Below are 16,874 nucleotides of genomic sequence, written 5' to 3'. Positions count from 1 at the left end.
CATCATAAGGTCATCAGTCCTAAGACTGGTTGGACACGTACCTCCACTCTTTCCTATCCTGAGCTAAACTTCGCATTTCCCTAAAACTAGAACAACCCACATCCTTAACTATTTGCGAACAGTAATCTAACCTAGGTCTACCTCTACCCCTCTTAACTCCTGTTTCTGCCTCTAATATGTCTCTGACTAGTTCTTCATGCCTGAGAAGGTGTCCTACCAATCTATTAGCCTATTTTTTATTGACTTCCATAGAGTCCTCTGTTCTCCTATTCTTTCTAATACCTCTTCACTTGTAACCTTCTCTGTCCACGGTATTCTAATCATTCGCCTGTAACGGCTCATTTCGAACGCTTCTAACCTTTTCTTTTTGGCCGCGTCCACTGTCCATGTTTCGCACCGGTACAGTGCCGTGCTCCAAACCTATACCTTCAACAACCTTTTTTGAATTTCTAAATTAACCATTCGCGGGCACAGAAGTGACTTCATTTTATTGAAAGCAACTCGACCCTGCGCTATCCTCTGCTTTATATCTCTACTACTCCTTCCCTTCTGACTTATCTGACTTCCTATAGATACCTAAAATCGGCAACTTCCTCTAATTTTTCGTATTGTTGTGTCAATACCGCAACAATCGTACAATAAGTGCAATTATAATAATTTAATGAATTTTAAATGTAAATGTTGTTGAACCCAGAAACTTGAATTAATTTTCAGTAAAAGTTCGACGGTATTCAAGTAAATTGTCAGGCCTAGGCACTTTCAGATCTAGGAGATTAAAACTGTAAATGAAGAATCTATTTTGCATAATATTCTAAAATACTTGTGCTATCGTGCGTGCTCTAGAATTTACGAGTAGCTAATAAGGTTCTCTTGATTTTAGGTATTATATTATTCTTGTTTAGAAGGTACCTTCTTCCTAGGTTTTGAAATATGAAGTTTTAAAATGATACATAGAAAAGGAAAAATATAATAGCTGCTCACATACTCTAAAGTACCTACGTATTAATTTAATAAAATTAATGTGACTATTGTGATGCATCATATAACCAACATTGACTTCAGTTTCATTTAATTTTAGCACAAAAAATAAAAAGTACTGTAAAATGTGAATAAAGATCAACAAGCTAATTGTAAAAAAATATATTCTTTAAAATCTGTTTTGTGTTACAACTTCAACAATAAGTGCATAAAGCAGATTTTTACCCACGTGCTGTCTTATTCTGTACGAGGACGAGAAAAAACTGTGTTCTAGGCGTATGAGAAATGATCTAACACTGATGTAGTAGAATTTATTAGGTAACTTGTAATACTTCCAATTTTGGCATGTTTTTTTAAAAGTTCAATTTAATTTGTAATGTCAACTAAAATACCTAGTAAATTTATTTCTGCTGGAATTTTATTTTAACATATTCGAGTCCAAAATGTAATTTTTATTATTTTCGCTTACCTACGAAGCAACGGGCTGGTGGGATGAATTATAAATATCGCTTAAATATTTAGGTAAATTTTCCTTTTTCATTTTCTCTTTTTTTAAGTCTTACCGCGAGTTGAAGGAGGGTCTTAATGTAATGTGACAAAGTGTGATAATCGGGGTGTAGGTTATCGAGGTAAAGTAACATTTTCACATTTTTTTACAAATCGTATGAATTCCAAATAAAAAAAATTAATTTTTTTTTCTCATTTTCTAATTGATTTTGTCGACACTATAGATATTTTCTAAAATACGCTCTGTACAAGTTAATATTTTGTCATTATATTTGTTAATACAAGTCATTGTTAAAATCCGGAATATAAACCCAATCGATTGTTTACACTTCGATTCCGACTCATTAACACGCCCAATTACGTACCAAACATAACATGAATGGGATATTCCGATTACCACACATGGTCAAACTTCACTTTGTAAATCATGAAACGGAAGCAATTAAATTCAAAAACGGATCATTTCTGACAGGTGCAACTTTATTACCTATGTTGCTTTTTTGTTTTAAATTAAATCGTTCTAAACTAAAAATAAACCGTTTAATACATCAGTGGGTGTCGATTAGCATAATACACATTAAACAAGTATGTGAAATTTAAATACGGACTAAATCTGTATTAATGGAACGGAATAAATATATGCACTACATCAAATTTTTTAGATACTGCTAAAAATTATGTACAAATCATAGTAAAATTATGTTTCTAATACCTCATAAGTGCCTACATTACATTAATTGTTTTAATTATTATCTTTTACTGAGTTTTCCTAACTTTAAACGGAATTTATTCAACATAGACTTACTGCGTTACTCGCTTGCTCTAGCATTGAAGTCTCCATCAGCAAAAACATGAAATTGTTTTCTCCATCGCTTTTAATCGACCAAATTAGTTAACAAATGTTCGATTTTACAAAAATTACAACTTTTCCGATACACTATATATTGTTAATACAAGAAAAATGAGCATCTTTTATGTTTTTTTGTGTTTACTTCAGAACATTCTTATTTAATTCTGTGTTCTTCAAACGAACTGTCGCAATAAAACACCAGATTCCTAAAACAACGTATTTTGAGACTTGCGGGATTCTTGCTAATAAGTCTTAAGTCTTAATCATGGTCTTGCTAAATGTGAAAGACCAAGACAAGACAAAGCTGTAAGAAGAAGACTAGTTTTGCTGATCAGTATTTCTAACACCCCCTTATTTCTAACCTTTTGTATTTGTAAAATTTCAAATAGTCGGTAATTAATGTGTCATCTACAAAAAATATTGTAATAAAATGGATTGAGATCAACTGCAACTAATATTGTAAATGCGAATGCAAGTTTGTTTGTTTGTTTATTAATTATCACTTCACGCCTTAATTACTCAACCGATCATCATGAAATTTTCTACACACATTGTCACAGGTACAGAAAACGATATTGGATACCTTTTATTTAGAAAAAATACTGCTTCCGAGGGATAGAAACATTAGTTTTATGGGGTCGTGAGGACTCTCTGGAAGTCAATAAGAAATAGCCAAGATAGGTTGGTAGGACACTTTCTCAGGCGTGAAAGTTTAGTCAAAGACATTAAATACAGCAACGGGAGTTAGGAGGGGTAGAGCTAGACCTTAACTAAATTACTGCTCGCAAATACAGTACAACCTCGATAAGATACAGACCAAGGGAAACATAAAACAATTTGAGTTATTGAGGTTTTCACTTACTAAGGGTTTAAGTTTTAGCTTTAAAAATATGGATTTCCAGTGACTTAGCAAACTCTTCTGGTTTTTCCGTTAGTGTAGGTCCACCAACACTAATGTTTTTACATATTTCTCCACTGTCTAAACCACGTAAACAAGCATTTTTATAAATTAGGAAATTCAGCAATTCTTCGTCTTTTACATAGAAGACTTTCTCCCGATTCAAACCACTTTTCACTNGTTGAGAAAGATACGTTATTATGCATAGTTAAGAACAGTACCTATAATAAAAAACGAAATTAACTTCATTCATACAAAACGCGATAATCTTGAAAATTAACGATTCATAGATAAAAGAAATGAAGAACAAGTTACATACACATAAAAAAAAATCTACTACGAAATCTTGTGTCAGTCTAATTGACCCTTGACTTATCTAGCGAATTTTAATGATTTAAAAAGCAAAAGAAAGAACGTTTCAAAAATGTTAAAATACTCGTTTAATTACGTTGGCACACTCAGAACACAAAATCACCAAACGATTAACATGAGAATTTAGTGTGTTTTAAGTGCTAATTTAGTGTTGTAATTAAAATTTTAGTACTTCATTCTTTATACGAAAATTAGCTGTAGTTCTAAGTGAAATCAACGACCACGTCAAAATTTCTTAGTAAACGAAATTATTTCCAAAAAAATTTAGTGCTTTCGGATAACAAACTACTATCACCATGCGTAATCACAGCTTAAATTAAGCTTTCTTCCGTTGTCTGTCACACTAACCACGAAAAATGCTTCAAATCTAGACTAATTACAACTTCGGTAAAACACATGTTTAATGTCAGTAAAAATTTGTAAAATTCTTCTAAAGTTGTATTGTATATGACAACATCCTACATAACAGTAACTACTACCGCAGTAAGTGGTAACTTCCTTAATCACACCCGCATACCCACATTAAGTAGCTCAAACCTTGTAAAACAAAACTTGCCATATCATTCAATTCCATTAAATAAAATTACAAATTCATTTCCTTCTAACCGACAAAAGAAACACGAATTGTACCTGCTTTTAATTAAAACGATATGTATCAGAAAGATGAATTGTATGCACATATGACATGGCCAGATCGCCAGCAAACGTGATTGATAACGTTAACGTAACTGACAGAAGTTACCTTTACATGTATTGTTTTTTTTTTATTTTAGAGGACACACGTAGCGCCTCAATTAATTTATAACTAACCCTTGTGAGTAACGAAATTCTCAATTAATGAATCACAATGGCACTGGCTACCTGAGGCACACGTTTGGAAATAAATTCGATGATCAATAACGCATTGGATATATTAGTCAGAATAAACACATTTCGCAGTAAAACCGTCATAGACATATAGAATTTATACTCTAAGGACTATGTAATATGTAATTACAACAACAACAATAAAGAGATGCACATATCATACTAAGCTTTGGTTTGAGGTGCAGAGAAGTGCTTAAAAGTCTGTCTTTTTTTAATTGACGGTTATGTTAATAAAATTTTCTAGCTTTTTTGGTTGAATGAATGACGTAGGCACCTTATTTAGTGACAATGTTAAGGGACAGTAAGCTTTACGCTGTCTTTGCAGCTATAAAAACCCATTGCAAAAGCTTTTACAATATTTTGGGCTTTGTCAGTACAAGTGGTTAACAAAATACAAAACGTGTTTCGTTTGAACGCCGCCATAATAGTAGACAATTCCAGCTATAGTTAAGACAGTCAAAATTGGCATAGTCCGTAATAAATTATCTGTAAAAGTGGACGCATCTTCTTTCTTATTTCCACTTGGGACTGTAATCGTTTGTTGCGTTTTGAACAAGCCCTTGTTACGTTAGGAAATGCTTCATGAGTACTACAAACTAAGTGAAAAGAAATAACAGTAAACGGTGCAACGGTTAGAGATTGATTAGGTACCTACGCAAAAGATTAGGGTCATCTTTATAACTGCCTGGTTGGAACTACATCTTTAAATAAGCGTTTTTGCTTTGCTAAATTCCTGAGAATATTGAACTTTCTTTAAAGTCCGATGCTGGCAGCATGCTCAAATTCTGCTTGTCTGCATCTCTTTCTGTTACACATCAATTGATGTAATGTTATTTCCACTTTCTTCATCAGTGTCCGCTGCAATTCCTAGCTGGCATCTTTTTTCTGTGTTTATGATATTCCCTATAAGGTCTGTCGTGAATAAAAGTAGGTGTTCTGTCAGCAACCGCTTTAGTCTAGTTAGTAAGTTGAAAGAAGAAAGTAAATACGGCAATTTTATTGCTTCATCAGCCACGAAGTATATGTATTTTACCTTATTCAGTAGATAAATGGGAGATAACATTATCTTTCAGGAAAAAGGACAATAAAAGATGCAAGAAATCAAAAGTGCAGCTTTTCTGTACATACTGTAACAATTATTTCAATCGTAGACAAAGTCAAAAGTTAAACCCTATGGACGCTTGACTGCCCATTGCAAAATAATTTACAATTACTAATACGGGCAATGACAAATCAAGAAATATATCTAGTGAACGAACAACACCGCCGAATAAAAAAAAATCGTATTTCCAATATAACGTACCTACACATATAACAAAATATACAAAGTATTTACCGTGCATATCGAGTGGCAGATAAAGTTTCGAGATCAAAATCGGTAACGATAACAATAAACAATGACTAATAATGTTAGATTGAGATTAGAAACCAGCTGCAAACATGCAGATAATGTAGCGATCGTTATCATTGTATAATAATTAGTAAGGTAGCTACATATTAGAATACTGCAACAAACACAATGGCGTATTCATGGTAGTATGTCCCAATTTCTCAACACGTTCATAATTTTCCTACCAGTTCCATCTACATATATTTAATACAAATCAATGTCGACAAAAAATGGCTATCATCAGTTGCTTCCAATAAAATCCAAGAAATTTAAATTGATTTTGAAAAAAATATGGCTTTTTCAAATGTAGTGTCATCATTTGAACGAATGTACACATAGGAAAAATTCAGGAAAAATCTGTGACNCCGATGCCTCGCTATACATATTATGTAAATCTTACTTAATAATATTAAGTTATCAAGGTTCTACTGTAGTTAAGGATATAGGATGTTATTGTTTTAGGTAAATGCAAAGATTAGCTCAGGATAGGAAAGAGTGGAGATGTGTCCCCAACCAGATGATGATAAAAGCTAATATCTTTTAATTTCGAAATTGTGTTTACTTTCTTCCAACGACGATATGTCCAATCGAATAAACTTTGAACACCGTTTATCATTTTTTTTACATAATCCTTGAACTCCTAATAGGAAATAACGCTCGCCAAACACAAGTTCGTGTCACGTAATGAGTCGGCTCACATTATTACGTATTTATCGTCAATTAAATTCCGCATTGACTCAGGAAATTCCACGATCCGTTAACACACTCAACGGCAAGTTTATTTTTACTACACATTCACAAATTAAATATACGAAATGGACATATATTTTGTCGTGTGTTATGATCGCAAAATCAGTATTCAAACAGAGACGAGACTGGACACACATCGGTTAGTTATTATTACACGTGTTTTTGTTAGATTCGGATATTTATACATATACGTATGCAACAGGTACCCACCTATAAAGTAAAATGTGCAAATTTATTCTTACGAAAGAAGGCTCACCTTTAATACACACAGTGGTGTAAAGTTACGTGAGGCAGAAGTGAAGTCAATTGCATTAAGCCTGATTCATCCTATCGGTCAAGTTACGGTCTGATCACGTTTTGGCAACGGTCAGAAATGTTGTATGTTGTATTCTCATTATATAACAGATCTTCCTCAGTAGGACAGTAACTCGTTTTCGTCGTGATGTCTAAAAAATATTTGCTTACTGATTTAGCAGTTATTACTCTTTTACTGGAAGAAAATGAGGAGATGGAAAAGAATAGGAAAACGTGAAAGACAGGAAAATAAAATATTTTTCTTTTACATCACTGACAATATAATTTTTTTCATTTAAACTGTAGTAAGTACTCATACGTTTGTATTAAAAGAATTTTTCGTAGTCCTTGCTCAATATAAGCACATCCCGGCTGGTTACTAACAGACAGAATGTGTTCTTATTATCCAGCAACGACCGCCACCTCTTGGGCTAATGGAGACTTGCAGGGATAGTGAGAATATACAATACTGTTTAAATGGAATAATACTCTGACGGACATCTTATATGGCTTTTTCAAATGGAGTGTCATCATTTGAACGAATGTACACATAGGGAAAATTCAGGAAAAATCTGTGACATTCTCTTTCGTTCCGTCAGTACAATGAGCTCAATGACGTCTCCATTTTTTTTTTGCAAATTCTCTTCCTCATCCAGAATAATACATTTACGGCAATAATTAAATTTTCTTCAGTTAACATATGCATGCAGTCACTTTCACATTACCTGCTTCTATAGTCTACTGACACCGAAAGGAAACGTAATGTCCAAGTTTGGATATTGTCAAATTGTATGGAACGCTTACGGTATGTATGTACGTATTATGTATGTATTTGTATATGACATGGAAACAGAATGGATAATGACAATCGACATTATAAAAATCGGAACCTAGGTTTGAACTCATGGTTAGGAGCAAAACCGGAGACAATCCCGAAAATAAAAATTGGCCCAAAAGACTAAAACCCCCACCATCTCTTCAATAATTACATATGCAATGACTACTTCCCGAAGGATAAAACAAAGTATTTGTCAATTATTGCAAAAAAATCCCATAAAAACTATAATTAAAAGAAATTGCACCTTGGCTGCTTTTAAAAAAAGCCAGGCAAGCAAATTTTACTTATAGAAGTTGCAATTTTTCTAATTCATTATCCGCAGCAAATTTTTTATTCACGAATATCAATTGTTTACTATTATATAACCTCCCATCAATTAACTAATTTTAGAGTAAAAACACTGTATCCGTCGATTAATCCTATTATGAATTTAAATAAAACCGGGTTACAATGTTTACCTTACACGTACACAACAAAATGCTACCACTGATCTAAATCCGACAAGAAAAAACAAAAAAAAGCGAACAATTAACCTATTCATTTGTTAATCAACGATCGGGTGACCCGTGACTTTTAAGAAATGAAAGTGAACCAAATAAATGATTATTTTATTGGTCATTACGACACCACCAGGATTGCATACATTAGCTACCTATACCTATTACTATTACTATGGTAAAGACAGTTCTAATTATAAAGTTGAACGAATTTCTTGCGCTATGCAAACCATTGATTTATATTACGAAAAGATTAAGAGCAATTTTTCAAAGGCGAGCGCTGCTCAAAGGCCAGTGGCTCGGATTTATATCGGACAATCATAAAAAACAAATAAAACTAACCAAAACCATTACCTTGGGGTATCGTAATTGTACCTAATTGTAAAAACTGTAGCACCAGATTTAGTTCATTTAGGATCAGGTATTTTTTTAAGTTATACGCCCTTTGAGACATGTAAAGTCATTAAACTTTCATAAAAGATGTAAAGAAATGCCACAAAAATTTATTCAATCNTTTCCTAAATTTATTCAGTAAACGTCTAAACATATTTTTTTAATAACTTTTTCATTAATTTTAATTAAGATTAAAATACAACTTCCAAAACATCTCGCACTTCAAAAGCTTTTTATTAACTGAAATTTATATACGTTGGGTTTTGATCTATATAAACAATACATCACATATTTTCCTCCAAATATTTAGAGATTCAGATTTCATTTCAATTATCTGTAAATACAACCCTTACATTAATTCCCAGAACTTTCGCCACTGTTACTTTTGGTTAATTTCAATGTGGTAATCAAAACTGAAAATTATATGTTCTCATGTCTACCACATGCATCTGCAAGCAGACCTGAAAGTTTGTCGTTGGTTAATAAATATTAGGACCCGAAATAAAAATCGCTTTCAATTCTAATCGTTCGTTTTGGAGTGAATTGTGTTGGTATAAAGAAATATTTTGAATTTCACTAACAAACACGACAGGTTCATTTATATCTACATTCTACATATGTATAAAATATCAATTTTACAACCTTCCCTTTTCCTTTCTTAAGAATGCAGTTAAATACTAGATTGAAAACACCCTCAAAACCTTGAAAAAAAAAAATCAGCACGTGCGTTAACGTGAGAAAAATCATGTATCACCTGTGCTTGCATACTGGAACTGTACACATAGTCTGTCCGATATAAGTATTACGCAAACGGTCACCGTCAGGAGTTACTAAATCAAAGGAAAGGCGCTAGAAATGTCACATTTTTTGCGAAGAGAAAAAGTTGTTGGAAACGGAAACGGCGTGCCGGTATGTTATTTCATCGTACGAGTTGCAGTCTACCCGAGATGCTATAGAAAAAAAATGAACTAATTCAATTCGCTACTTGCCTGACTCTCATTCTATAGGAGAACAACCTTGAGGTCAGGATAAAAAGTAAAACAAACGAAGAGCAAAAAAAATTCGCAACACATTCTTGCATTAGGCAATATCGACTGTATGTATGTATGTAGCTGATTACTTTTTAAAATAAATATGTATTGTTCAATTCGATTGGTTAGGTCGGAGAAGGCTCGCTCTTTAAAAATGACATAATAAGGTCAAGTTTGCAAAAATAAACATGGGCTTCGTACTTTTGTTATTAATAGAATGTGCATTATATCCTAAAAACAGTAAAAGTAATGGTATATAAATTATTATAACAATCTATGTTTACTTTCGTAACGTGGCTCAGTTTTTGTTGTTTTAAGAAAACTGAACAGTAAAGTAATAAACGGCATCAAAAATGTATCTAGAATGTAATACTTAGTATCTTAATAATTGAGTGGTTCATAAATAATTCGAAAAATTAATTTCCAACTCGAGAAAAACAGAAGGTTCCCGATGCCTCGCTATACATATTATGTAAATCTTACTTAATAATTTTACTAGAAAATCGATTCAATACTATGGAACTTAATAAAATAAGGATTACAACCCCCAAATTAGGAAATAACACCTTGGGTATTGAAACGCATTTTAGAATTCTGAACGTTTCATGAAATTTTGCGGTTTCTAGTGTCTATTCAGTGATTACACTTAAAACATCCTTTTTAATGACATGGACAATGCACGGTGAGCTTTTTCAATATTTTTGAGTTTTCTGCACATTTAGACACATACACATAATGTAACATAAATAAGTGCCGAGCTTTAGAGGACGTAAAGTAGATACAATAAACAATAGCACAGTGAGGTAATTTATTTTGAAGAAAATCATAATTTACAATCCGAAGCCGGTCCTGTGCGTGAATTGGCTACATAAGTGTATCTACCGCATAGCGTAATGAGATCAAAGCTCTGTAGTTACATGGATGGATACAAGAATGTAACAAACGTCCAAGATACGGGTTTTTGTAAGTGATGATTATGCATTTACAGTAGCAATAAGCAACAATGTTGAATGGCAAATTCGTGGTGCTCAATAAATGCAAATAATTCGGAACAATTTAACGATAAGAATGAGCGTTATGACGTCTAGTGAATGAATTTTTACAAACCACAATATATTTATCAACGTCATCAACAATTCTGGACCGTGTATAGTCAAAGTAATTATCAATGTACTCTTTAAGAATTGCATCATACAAAATACGTATTAAATCATCACTGTCCTTACAAAAAACCAATTTAATATGTTCTCGTAATACCTTAAGAAATAATTACATATCCTATGTATGCGATAAACAATTAGCATCAAGGCCTAACGAAGTCGTTCATCGAACTTTTAAAACTTATAATTAATTAGCAAACGCTAATTTTGCTCTTATGTAACAAACTACAAAACAGTGGTACAAACAATAGCATCCCATACTTTTCACATACATACCTAAAGAAAATTTTTATTGTCCTTGCAGATCTTCGCAGATCTCACTCAGAGTTGGCATATACCAAGACCCACACTAGCTCGCAGCTCTGCAAGCTCTGGGGGCTCGACACCCAGTAATAACAGCACACAGGTAAATATAATTCAATTTACGCGCCTAAGCTATAGACAACCAACATAACGAATGCGTAAAATTACTTAGGACATTTCTAGCCTACCGTATAGACAACCCAACATACGACATTTAAATATTCATGTGAAACTTAGAAACTTTTTTTGAATTTCGATATTATTTTATATGCCGAAGAAAACCTTTCCTGAATAAAAATACTTCATAGTAATTCTTATTTACTTATTTAGAGTGCAAAATCGGGAACGTTACTGTTAACAGCCGCAAATTTAGCCAAAGTGGCCTCGCAGGATGTGGAAAAGAATCTAACGACGAATAAGGAGCACAATTTACAACTTTATCTACAACAAGTTGGACCCGATCATTTACTGCCATTTCACAAAGATCTTACAAAAAAGCCTGACGGAGACACAGTTTCTGTTGCAAGTTCAACACATTTTACTGTCATCAACGTCAACTCGAGACCGCAAGTAAAGACGAGGAGTTTCTGCAGAAAGCATCAGCTTACTATACTCGTTGTTTCGATGTCGATAATATTCACGATAGGGCTTTTAGCAGCCATCATTTTATTTGAAAGTAAGTCAGAAATACCCCATACAAGATATATCACTCAATTTTCAGAATCTGTCAAAATATGAAAATTCTGAAAGTTTCAGATCCTTAAGAAAACTATCCTTCTATTAACTGCAAGAGAACCTCTTGTAAAAATTAATTATTTTTTTTTTACAGTGAGGGCAAACCACTTACGCAAGATGACTTAAATTGAAGAAAACTGCAATAATGTTTCTTCACGTTACCATCGAATTTAAAGAAGATTAAACGCTTTATTTATAAGTATTGCCAGTGTGATTAGTTTTCGATAAAAATGCCTTTAAGGTGTAGAACAAAGAACTACAAATCGTTACAACCAATTCCGTTTGAACTTAAACACTAATTTGGATGCGACATTGAAGTTGAACTAGTTAGTGTACCAGTGTATAGTTATCGGAAAAAATTCCACACTGCCAATTAGTATTTCTTAAATTTAACGTTTAAGTTAATTTATTTATTATTATGAAGCGTTGCAGTTTGTGACGCTTAAAATAAGTAGGCTAATATATCAAGCCATTTGAAATACAGTAGACACTCGATCGTGTGAATATCGCATAATGGAAACCCCGCATAATGTGACCAACATCATATCAATTATTCTAGATCACCGTATACCTTGAACAAAACTAAATCTTCAACATTGGCCTTAAAGATCAATATTTAATCCCCCATATATTTGGTACCTCCCCAGTCGTATTAGCTGCAGGGATGCTATTTTATTCTATTCACTTTTTGGTTCGCATCATCAAATGTCTACTGTAATTGTACATAATTTAGACATAAATAACTAACATTAAAAGAATGTAGTGTATCTTCATTAGCACAGAAGTATTTTGATAATGAGCTACACATAAATTGTGCCAAATAATTGAAATAATATTAATAGAATAAAGTGCCGTAAGAAACTTTGTAGCATCTAAAATATCAGTATGTTTACATTAGACAATCTGTTTTCATAATTAATTTGCACGTAAACATTTAACGAAAATGTACAAACACACAAAGAAATCTTAAGTTGATGTTTGTATGCATGCTATCTATAACAGGTGTAAATATACTGTAGGTTTTATAAGCTTGTATTAGAATTCTGTGATATTTGTGATGCAAAGTAATAAAAAACATGAAATAAAATCCTTAATTAAACACCCTCTGACAAAAAAAAAATCGTGCAACCTTATTGCAATTATAGAAAAAAAAGAACAATTCGAAATTGTTAAAAATTAGCACAATTTGAAAAGTAGTGAACTTATAATTCAATAAAAAATCAGAAAAAATTTAAAGTCTCTTTTAAAAGACAAATAACTTGAAAAAGATTTTAAATGTAAAGGTGAAACAGAAAAAACAAATTTATTAACAACTTGATTATTTTTAATAAAAATATTAAAAGGACAGAAAATTAATTTTTAAATATGTACCTACTAATAGTTAAATCAAAATTATATAAAAAATGTTGTGAACGCAGATTTGGATACTTAAGAAATTATTGCAATAAAAAAACAAATATAATCTGTATGCTTGAAGGAATGTTCAGTAAACATCCCATAAAAAAAAGAAAAATATTTAAATTGTGATTTAAAGACTTTTTAGCAATATTTAATTCATCTACAGATTACTGACCCATTTCAAGTATTTTTAGAAGCACAAAAGGAAGTTTAATAAAAACACTTACCTCTAAATCTTGAAGTGTTTGAGTCCAACTGTACTTTTCCAAATCACATCCATTTCCCTTGTTTGGTAGAAGTTTGCCTTTTTCAGATTCCTCTTCATCTTCTTCAATAACTTTAGAAACAGTAGGTGTCTCCTCAGAAGGTACTGTTTCAGGTTTCTTTGATTTTGCAGCATTTAATTCTTCTTGAAGCTTCTCTGCTTCAGCATCTGTCAATTCAGTAATTTGTGCATGATCACTGCTGCTGCTTGGTTGCTGTGCTTTCGTTGTCTTTTTCTGAGCTGCTGCTAATTTTGCAGCTTCTTTCTCTTTCTTTTCTTTTAGCTCAGCATCTCGTTCATCTTTATAAATTTTATCGTGTTTTCTAAAAGTGCTCATTACCATCTAAAATGCAAATTGGAAATTAAAACAGAAAAATATTGCTTGAGTTGAATTCACCTTTTCCCATGCCCCATCTTGTCCTCCAGAAAAGAAATCCGTTTTTCTTCTGAGGAAACTTACAAAAGTGTCCAATAACTATGAAGTAAAAATGTGAATCAGTTAAACAATTATCAAATGGAGAAAAACCGTTTCGGTAACACGACATTGCATTTTTATAGCAGTATTTCCTTACCTGAGAAGGACCTTGAGGATGATGCTGAGCAATAGAAAGAAACAGTCCATCAAATTGTTCAGTTTTATCACAATCACCACTCATTTTTATCGAAAATGTTTCTATTATCACCAACTGAAGCTAACAAACTTCTAGAAAGTCCTATCACGCTAGTCAGAATTTGTTAGGTTAGTTACTATAGAAACTGGAACATATGAACTACCGTCAAAAGTTCTACTTTTTACTACTTCGAAGTAGTAATTGTTCGAATAAACTGTAGAAGTTCGAAAGCAATTTATACTAAAAATTTAAAAATGGGCGCCTTCCTATTTCTATAAAAGCAGTTAGTCTACTTTTAGCAGGCAACATTAAAATATAATATGTATTTATTTAGACTGTCGCTTTTTATGAAAATTTATCGTTACATATACATAATTTCAATAAACTTTCTCAAATATTTCAATATTAACTTTTTCCTGCTTGTTCAAATCTTTTATCGAAACATATTAAAGAAAGAGAGGTGTTAATAACAAAATAATACCCCTAATTATTATTACAGCAAAAATATTCAGTTAAATAAATAATGACTTAAAAATTTTGTTAAATTTTTTTACCGTTGCACATTCTTTTTACTTTAATCTGAACAAAAATATATAGATTAATTGCACTATCTCGTTGCCTTTGATAAAGTTTTATTCATCTTACAAAATTATAACTACCTGTATAATAATTTCGAATTCATTAACTACCAGTAGCCATAACGTTAAGAGATTCTGGAGCCGTATCACGAAAAAAACTTTTTCCTTGCACAACAGAGTCCCCTTCGTGGAGGCAAATATTTTTCGAAAGGGATAAGTTCCTTCGGGAATGTCCAGGTGCAATGTAAAAATCGTTTTTCGCAAACAATCTCCTCAAACAACATTTAACCCGCGTTCGATCGGCAGCATATTCGCTTCGTTCGTGGCTAATCGTCTCAAGTTTATTCCTTAGAAGACCAATCGAATTTAACGTAAGAAACAACGTTGTGAACAATGAAACTGTAAACACCATTACAACCATGACGAAAAGGGCATGCCAAATAAAATGGATACATCTTTGTTCTACACTTGTTGCATTGCCCCATCTCGAGTTCTTGCTAACCAACGGCGGCAACAGAAAACCCAAAATTCCTGTCAGCAGATGAGTCGATACTATGTTACAATAATCTTCTAAAGAACTTTTGTATACAAAAAGCGCGCAAAAATAATACGTTATGGCACCAAGAAATGCCACAAAGAAGGTAACTAACGGACTGTACACGTCGATACCATTCCCGATGATAACAAGACTTGCAACAGCTCCTTGGGAACACCTCAGTATAACCCAGTGATTAAAACCAGCTCTTGATTTTACATATTCCACAAATGCTACTGCTAAAAGCCCAGTTCCAACTGCTATCAGATCGTTGATCAATATGGCCACGGATTCGCCATTAACAGCGTTAAAAACATTAAAAGTAATAAGACCGGACGCAATTAAGAAATATCCCAGTAATGAAATCCCTGATGACTCAGTTCCTATGGAAGATGGATCAAGTTCCTTTAGTCGGAGTAATCTTCGTCCAAGGAAAATAGATCCTACTAATCCTGACAATGAAGAGGACGTGTGAACGGTTAAGTTTCCTCCGTGATCTCGTAGATAACCGCTGTGGTTCAAAAATGGTATTTTTCGCATCCAACCTTTCTCATGCCAAAGCCAGTGCATTATAAACGGCTGACAAAATCCCGAATAAAGAAACGAAGACAGTAAATACGCCACAAAATGTAAACGGGCCGATAACAAGGTAGTTTTTACCGAAGAACCGATTAAACTGGCGGTACAACCTGAAATGTACCATCCGATTACTTTACTGCAAGAATTGAAAACATTCATTATTAAAATACCCAATATCGCTGCCCTTTGTGCCTGTTTTGTCCGAAGAGAAATCCAAGATCCGTAACCAACAACACCAGTTTTACTTTTATCTCCGAAAGCAAAAATGAATCCAATACTAATAAACGACAAGAGTGAAACTGCTACATCAACCACATTTTGCATCAAAATTGTCGAAATGTCCTCGGTTGGAATACTTCCCAGTTGTATTAGAATAAATCCGCCTCGCAAAATAAGTGCTGAAAGTGCCCGATAACAATAACAACAAATAATCTAATTGAAAATTTTAGATTCAATTGTCTTTCCACCAGGAAACAACGAAATAGTGAATTCAGAAAGCTGTAGATTCTTGTAATTCCATGTTGCAAACGAAATAAAGGTTACAAAATATTTTATTGGCGGCAATGAATATTTTACCACATTAACTTCTTCCACTATATTGCTGAATTAATCGATTTTATTTTAAACTAGACTTACCTGAAAACACTTGGAAAACATTTTGAGTTTTTCCAAAGGTTTCGTCAACTGCTGTTGATAGATTTTGCTTCCCAGTAATAAAACCCATTTATAAAGATTTACAGGTTTTTAATAAAAAAAAAACGTCACATAATGTCACAATAGGGTACACAAATTATAATTATTATCAATATACCTATGTATGAAATGAAGCAACCAGATCAAATTTTCTATATAGTTTATTTGCACTGATTTTAATAAATATATTTAGAAGAAGAACATAACATTTAACCTTGTTAATTATTTATAGAAGGTATTATCGAGAAAATATGTACAATTTACAACTTATACAATACAAAATTATGTAATTTTATTTATTAATTCTTTTATAATAATGAATTACTGAATTAACTTCACGAAACGGTATTTT

At 32.6% G+C, this 16,874-nt stretch overlaps 3 protein-coding genes across 4 annotated transcripts in view; 1 reads left to right on the top strand and 2 right to left on the bottom strand.

Annotated features, from left to right (window-relative positions):
• Positions 1-12,944, top strand: part of LOC108732537 — a 146,607-nt gene extending 133,663 nt beyond the window's left edge. For both annotated transcript variants that reach the window (XM_018463410.1, XM_018463409.1), the window contains exons 2-4: positions 11,130-11,231; positions 11,459-11,804; positions 11,958-12,944. In XM_018463410.1, the coding sequence (XP_018318912.1) occupies positions 11,130-11,231; positions 11,459-11,804; positions 11,958-11,989 (480 nt within the window). In that variant the 3' untranslated portion in view covers positions 11,990-12,944. The remainder of the gene's footprint in view (positions 1-11,129; positions 11,232-11,458; positions 11,805-11,957) is intronic.
• Positions 1-14,275, bottom strand: part of LOC108732536 (nuclear migration protein nudC) — a 179,062-nt gene extending 164,787 nt beyond the window's left edge. The window contains exons 1-3 of the mRNA XM_018463408.1: positions 14,099-14,275; positions 13,924-14,001; positions 13,489-13,869 (exon numbers count right to left, since the gene is read on the bottom strand). Coding sequence (XP_018318910.1) covers positions 13,489-13,869; positions 13,924-14,001; positions 14,099-14,182 — 543 coding nt within the window. The 5' untranslated portion in view covers positions 14,183-14,275. The remainder of the gene's footprint in view (positions 1-13,488; positions 13,870-13,923; positions 14,002-14,098) is intronic.
• Positions 14,276-14,724: 449 nt separating this feature from the next.
• LOC108732505 (ammonium transporter 2-like) lies at positions 14,725-16,858 on the bottom strand. Its single transcript, XM_025974351.1, has 3 exons — positions 16,466-16,858; positions 16,000-16,227; positions 14,725-15,939 (listed from the first exon to the last, which is right to left on the bottom strand). The coding sequence occupies exons 1-3, from the start codon at positions 16,551-16,553 to the stop codon at positions 14,819-14,821; spliced, it is 1,437 nt and encodes a 478-aa protein (XP_025830136.1). The 5' UTR covers positions 16,554-16,858; the 3' UTR covers positions 14,725-14,818.
• Between the last annotated feature and the right edge of the window lie 16 nt (positions 16,859-16,874).

The sequence above is a fragment of the Agrilus planipennis genome, unplaced genomic scaffold (genome assembly GCF_000699045.2).
Source record: "Agrilus planipennis isolate EAB-ADULT unplaced genomic scaffold, Apla_2.0 scaffold48, whole genome shotgun sequence".
Lineage (NCBI taxonomy): Eukaryota > Metazoa > Arthropoda > Insecta > Coleoptera > Buprestidae > Agrilus > Agrilus planipennis.
The sequence above is the reverse complement of the archived record's forward strand: the minus strand, read 5'-3'. Positions and strand labels throughout refer to the sequence as shown.

Excerpts from the sequence above, each read along its gene's own strand:
- LOC108732505 (XM_025974351.1), bottom strand. The coding sequence starts at position 16,553 with ATGGGTTTTATTACTGGGAAGCAAAATCTATCAACAGCAGTTGACGAA. Across the intron at positions 16,228-16,465 it reads TGTTTTCCAAGTGTTTTCAG|CACTTATTTTGCGAGGCGGA; the intron begins GTAAGTCTAGTT and ends GGGCACTTTCAG. Across the intron at positions 15,940-15,999 it reads ACAAAGGGCAGCGATATTGG|GTTGTACCGCCAGTTTAATC; the intron begins GTATTTTAATAA and ends GGTACATTTCAG.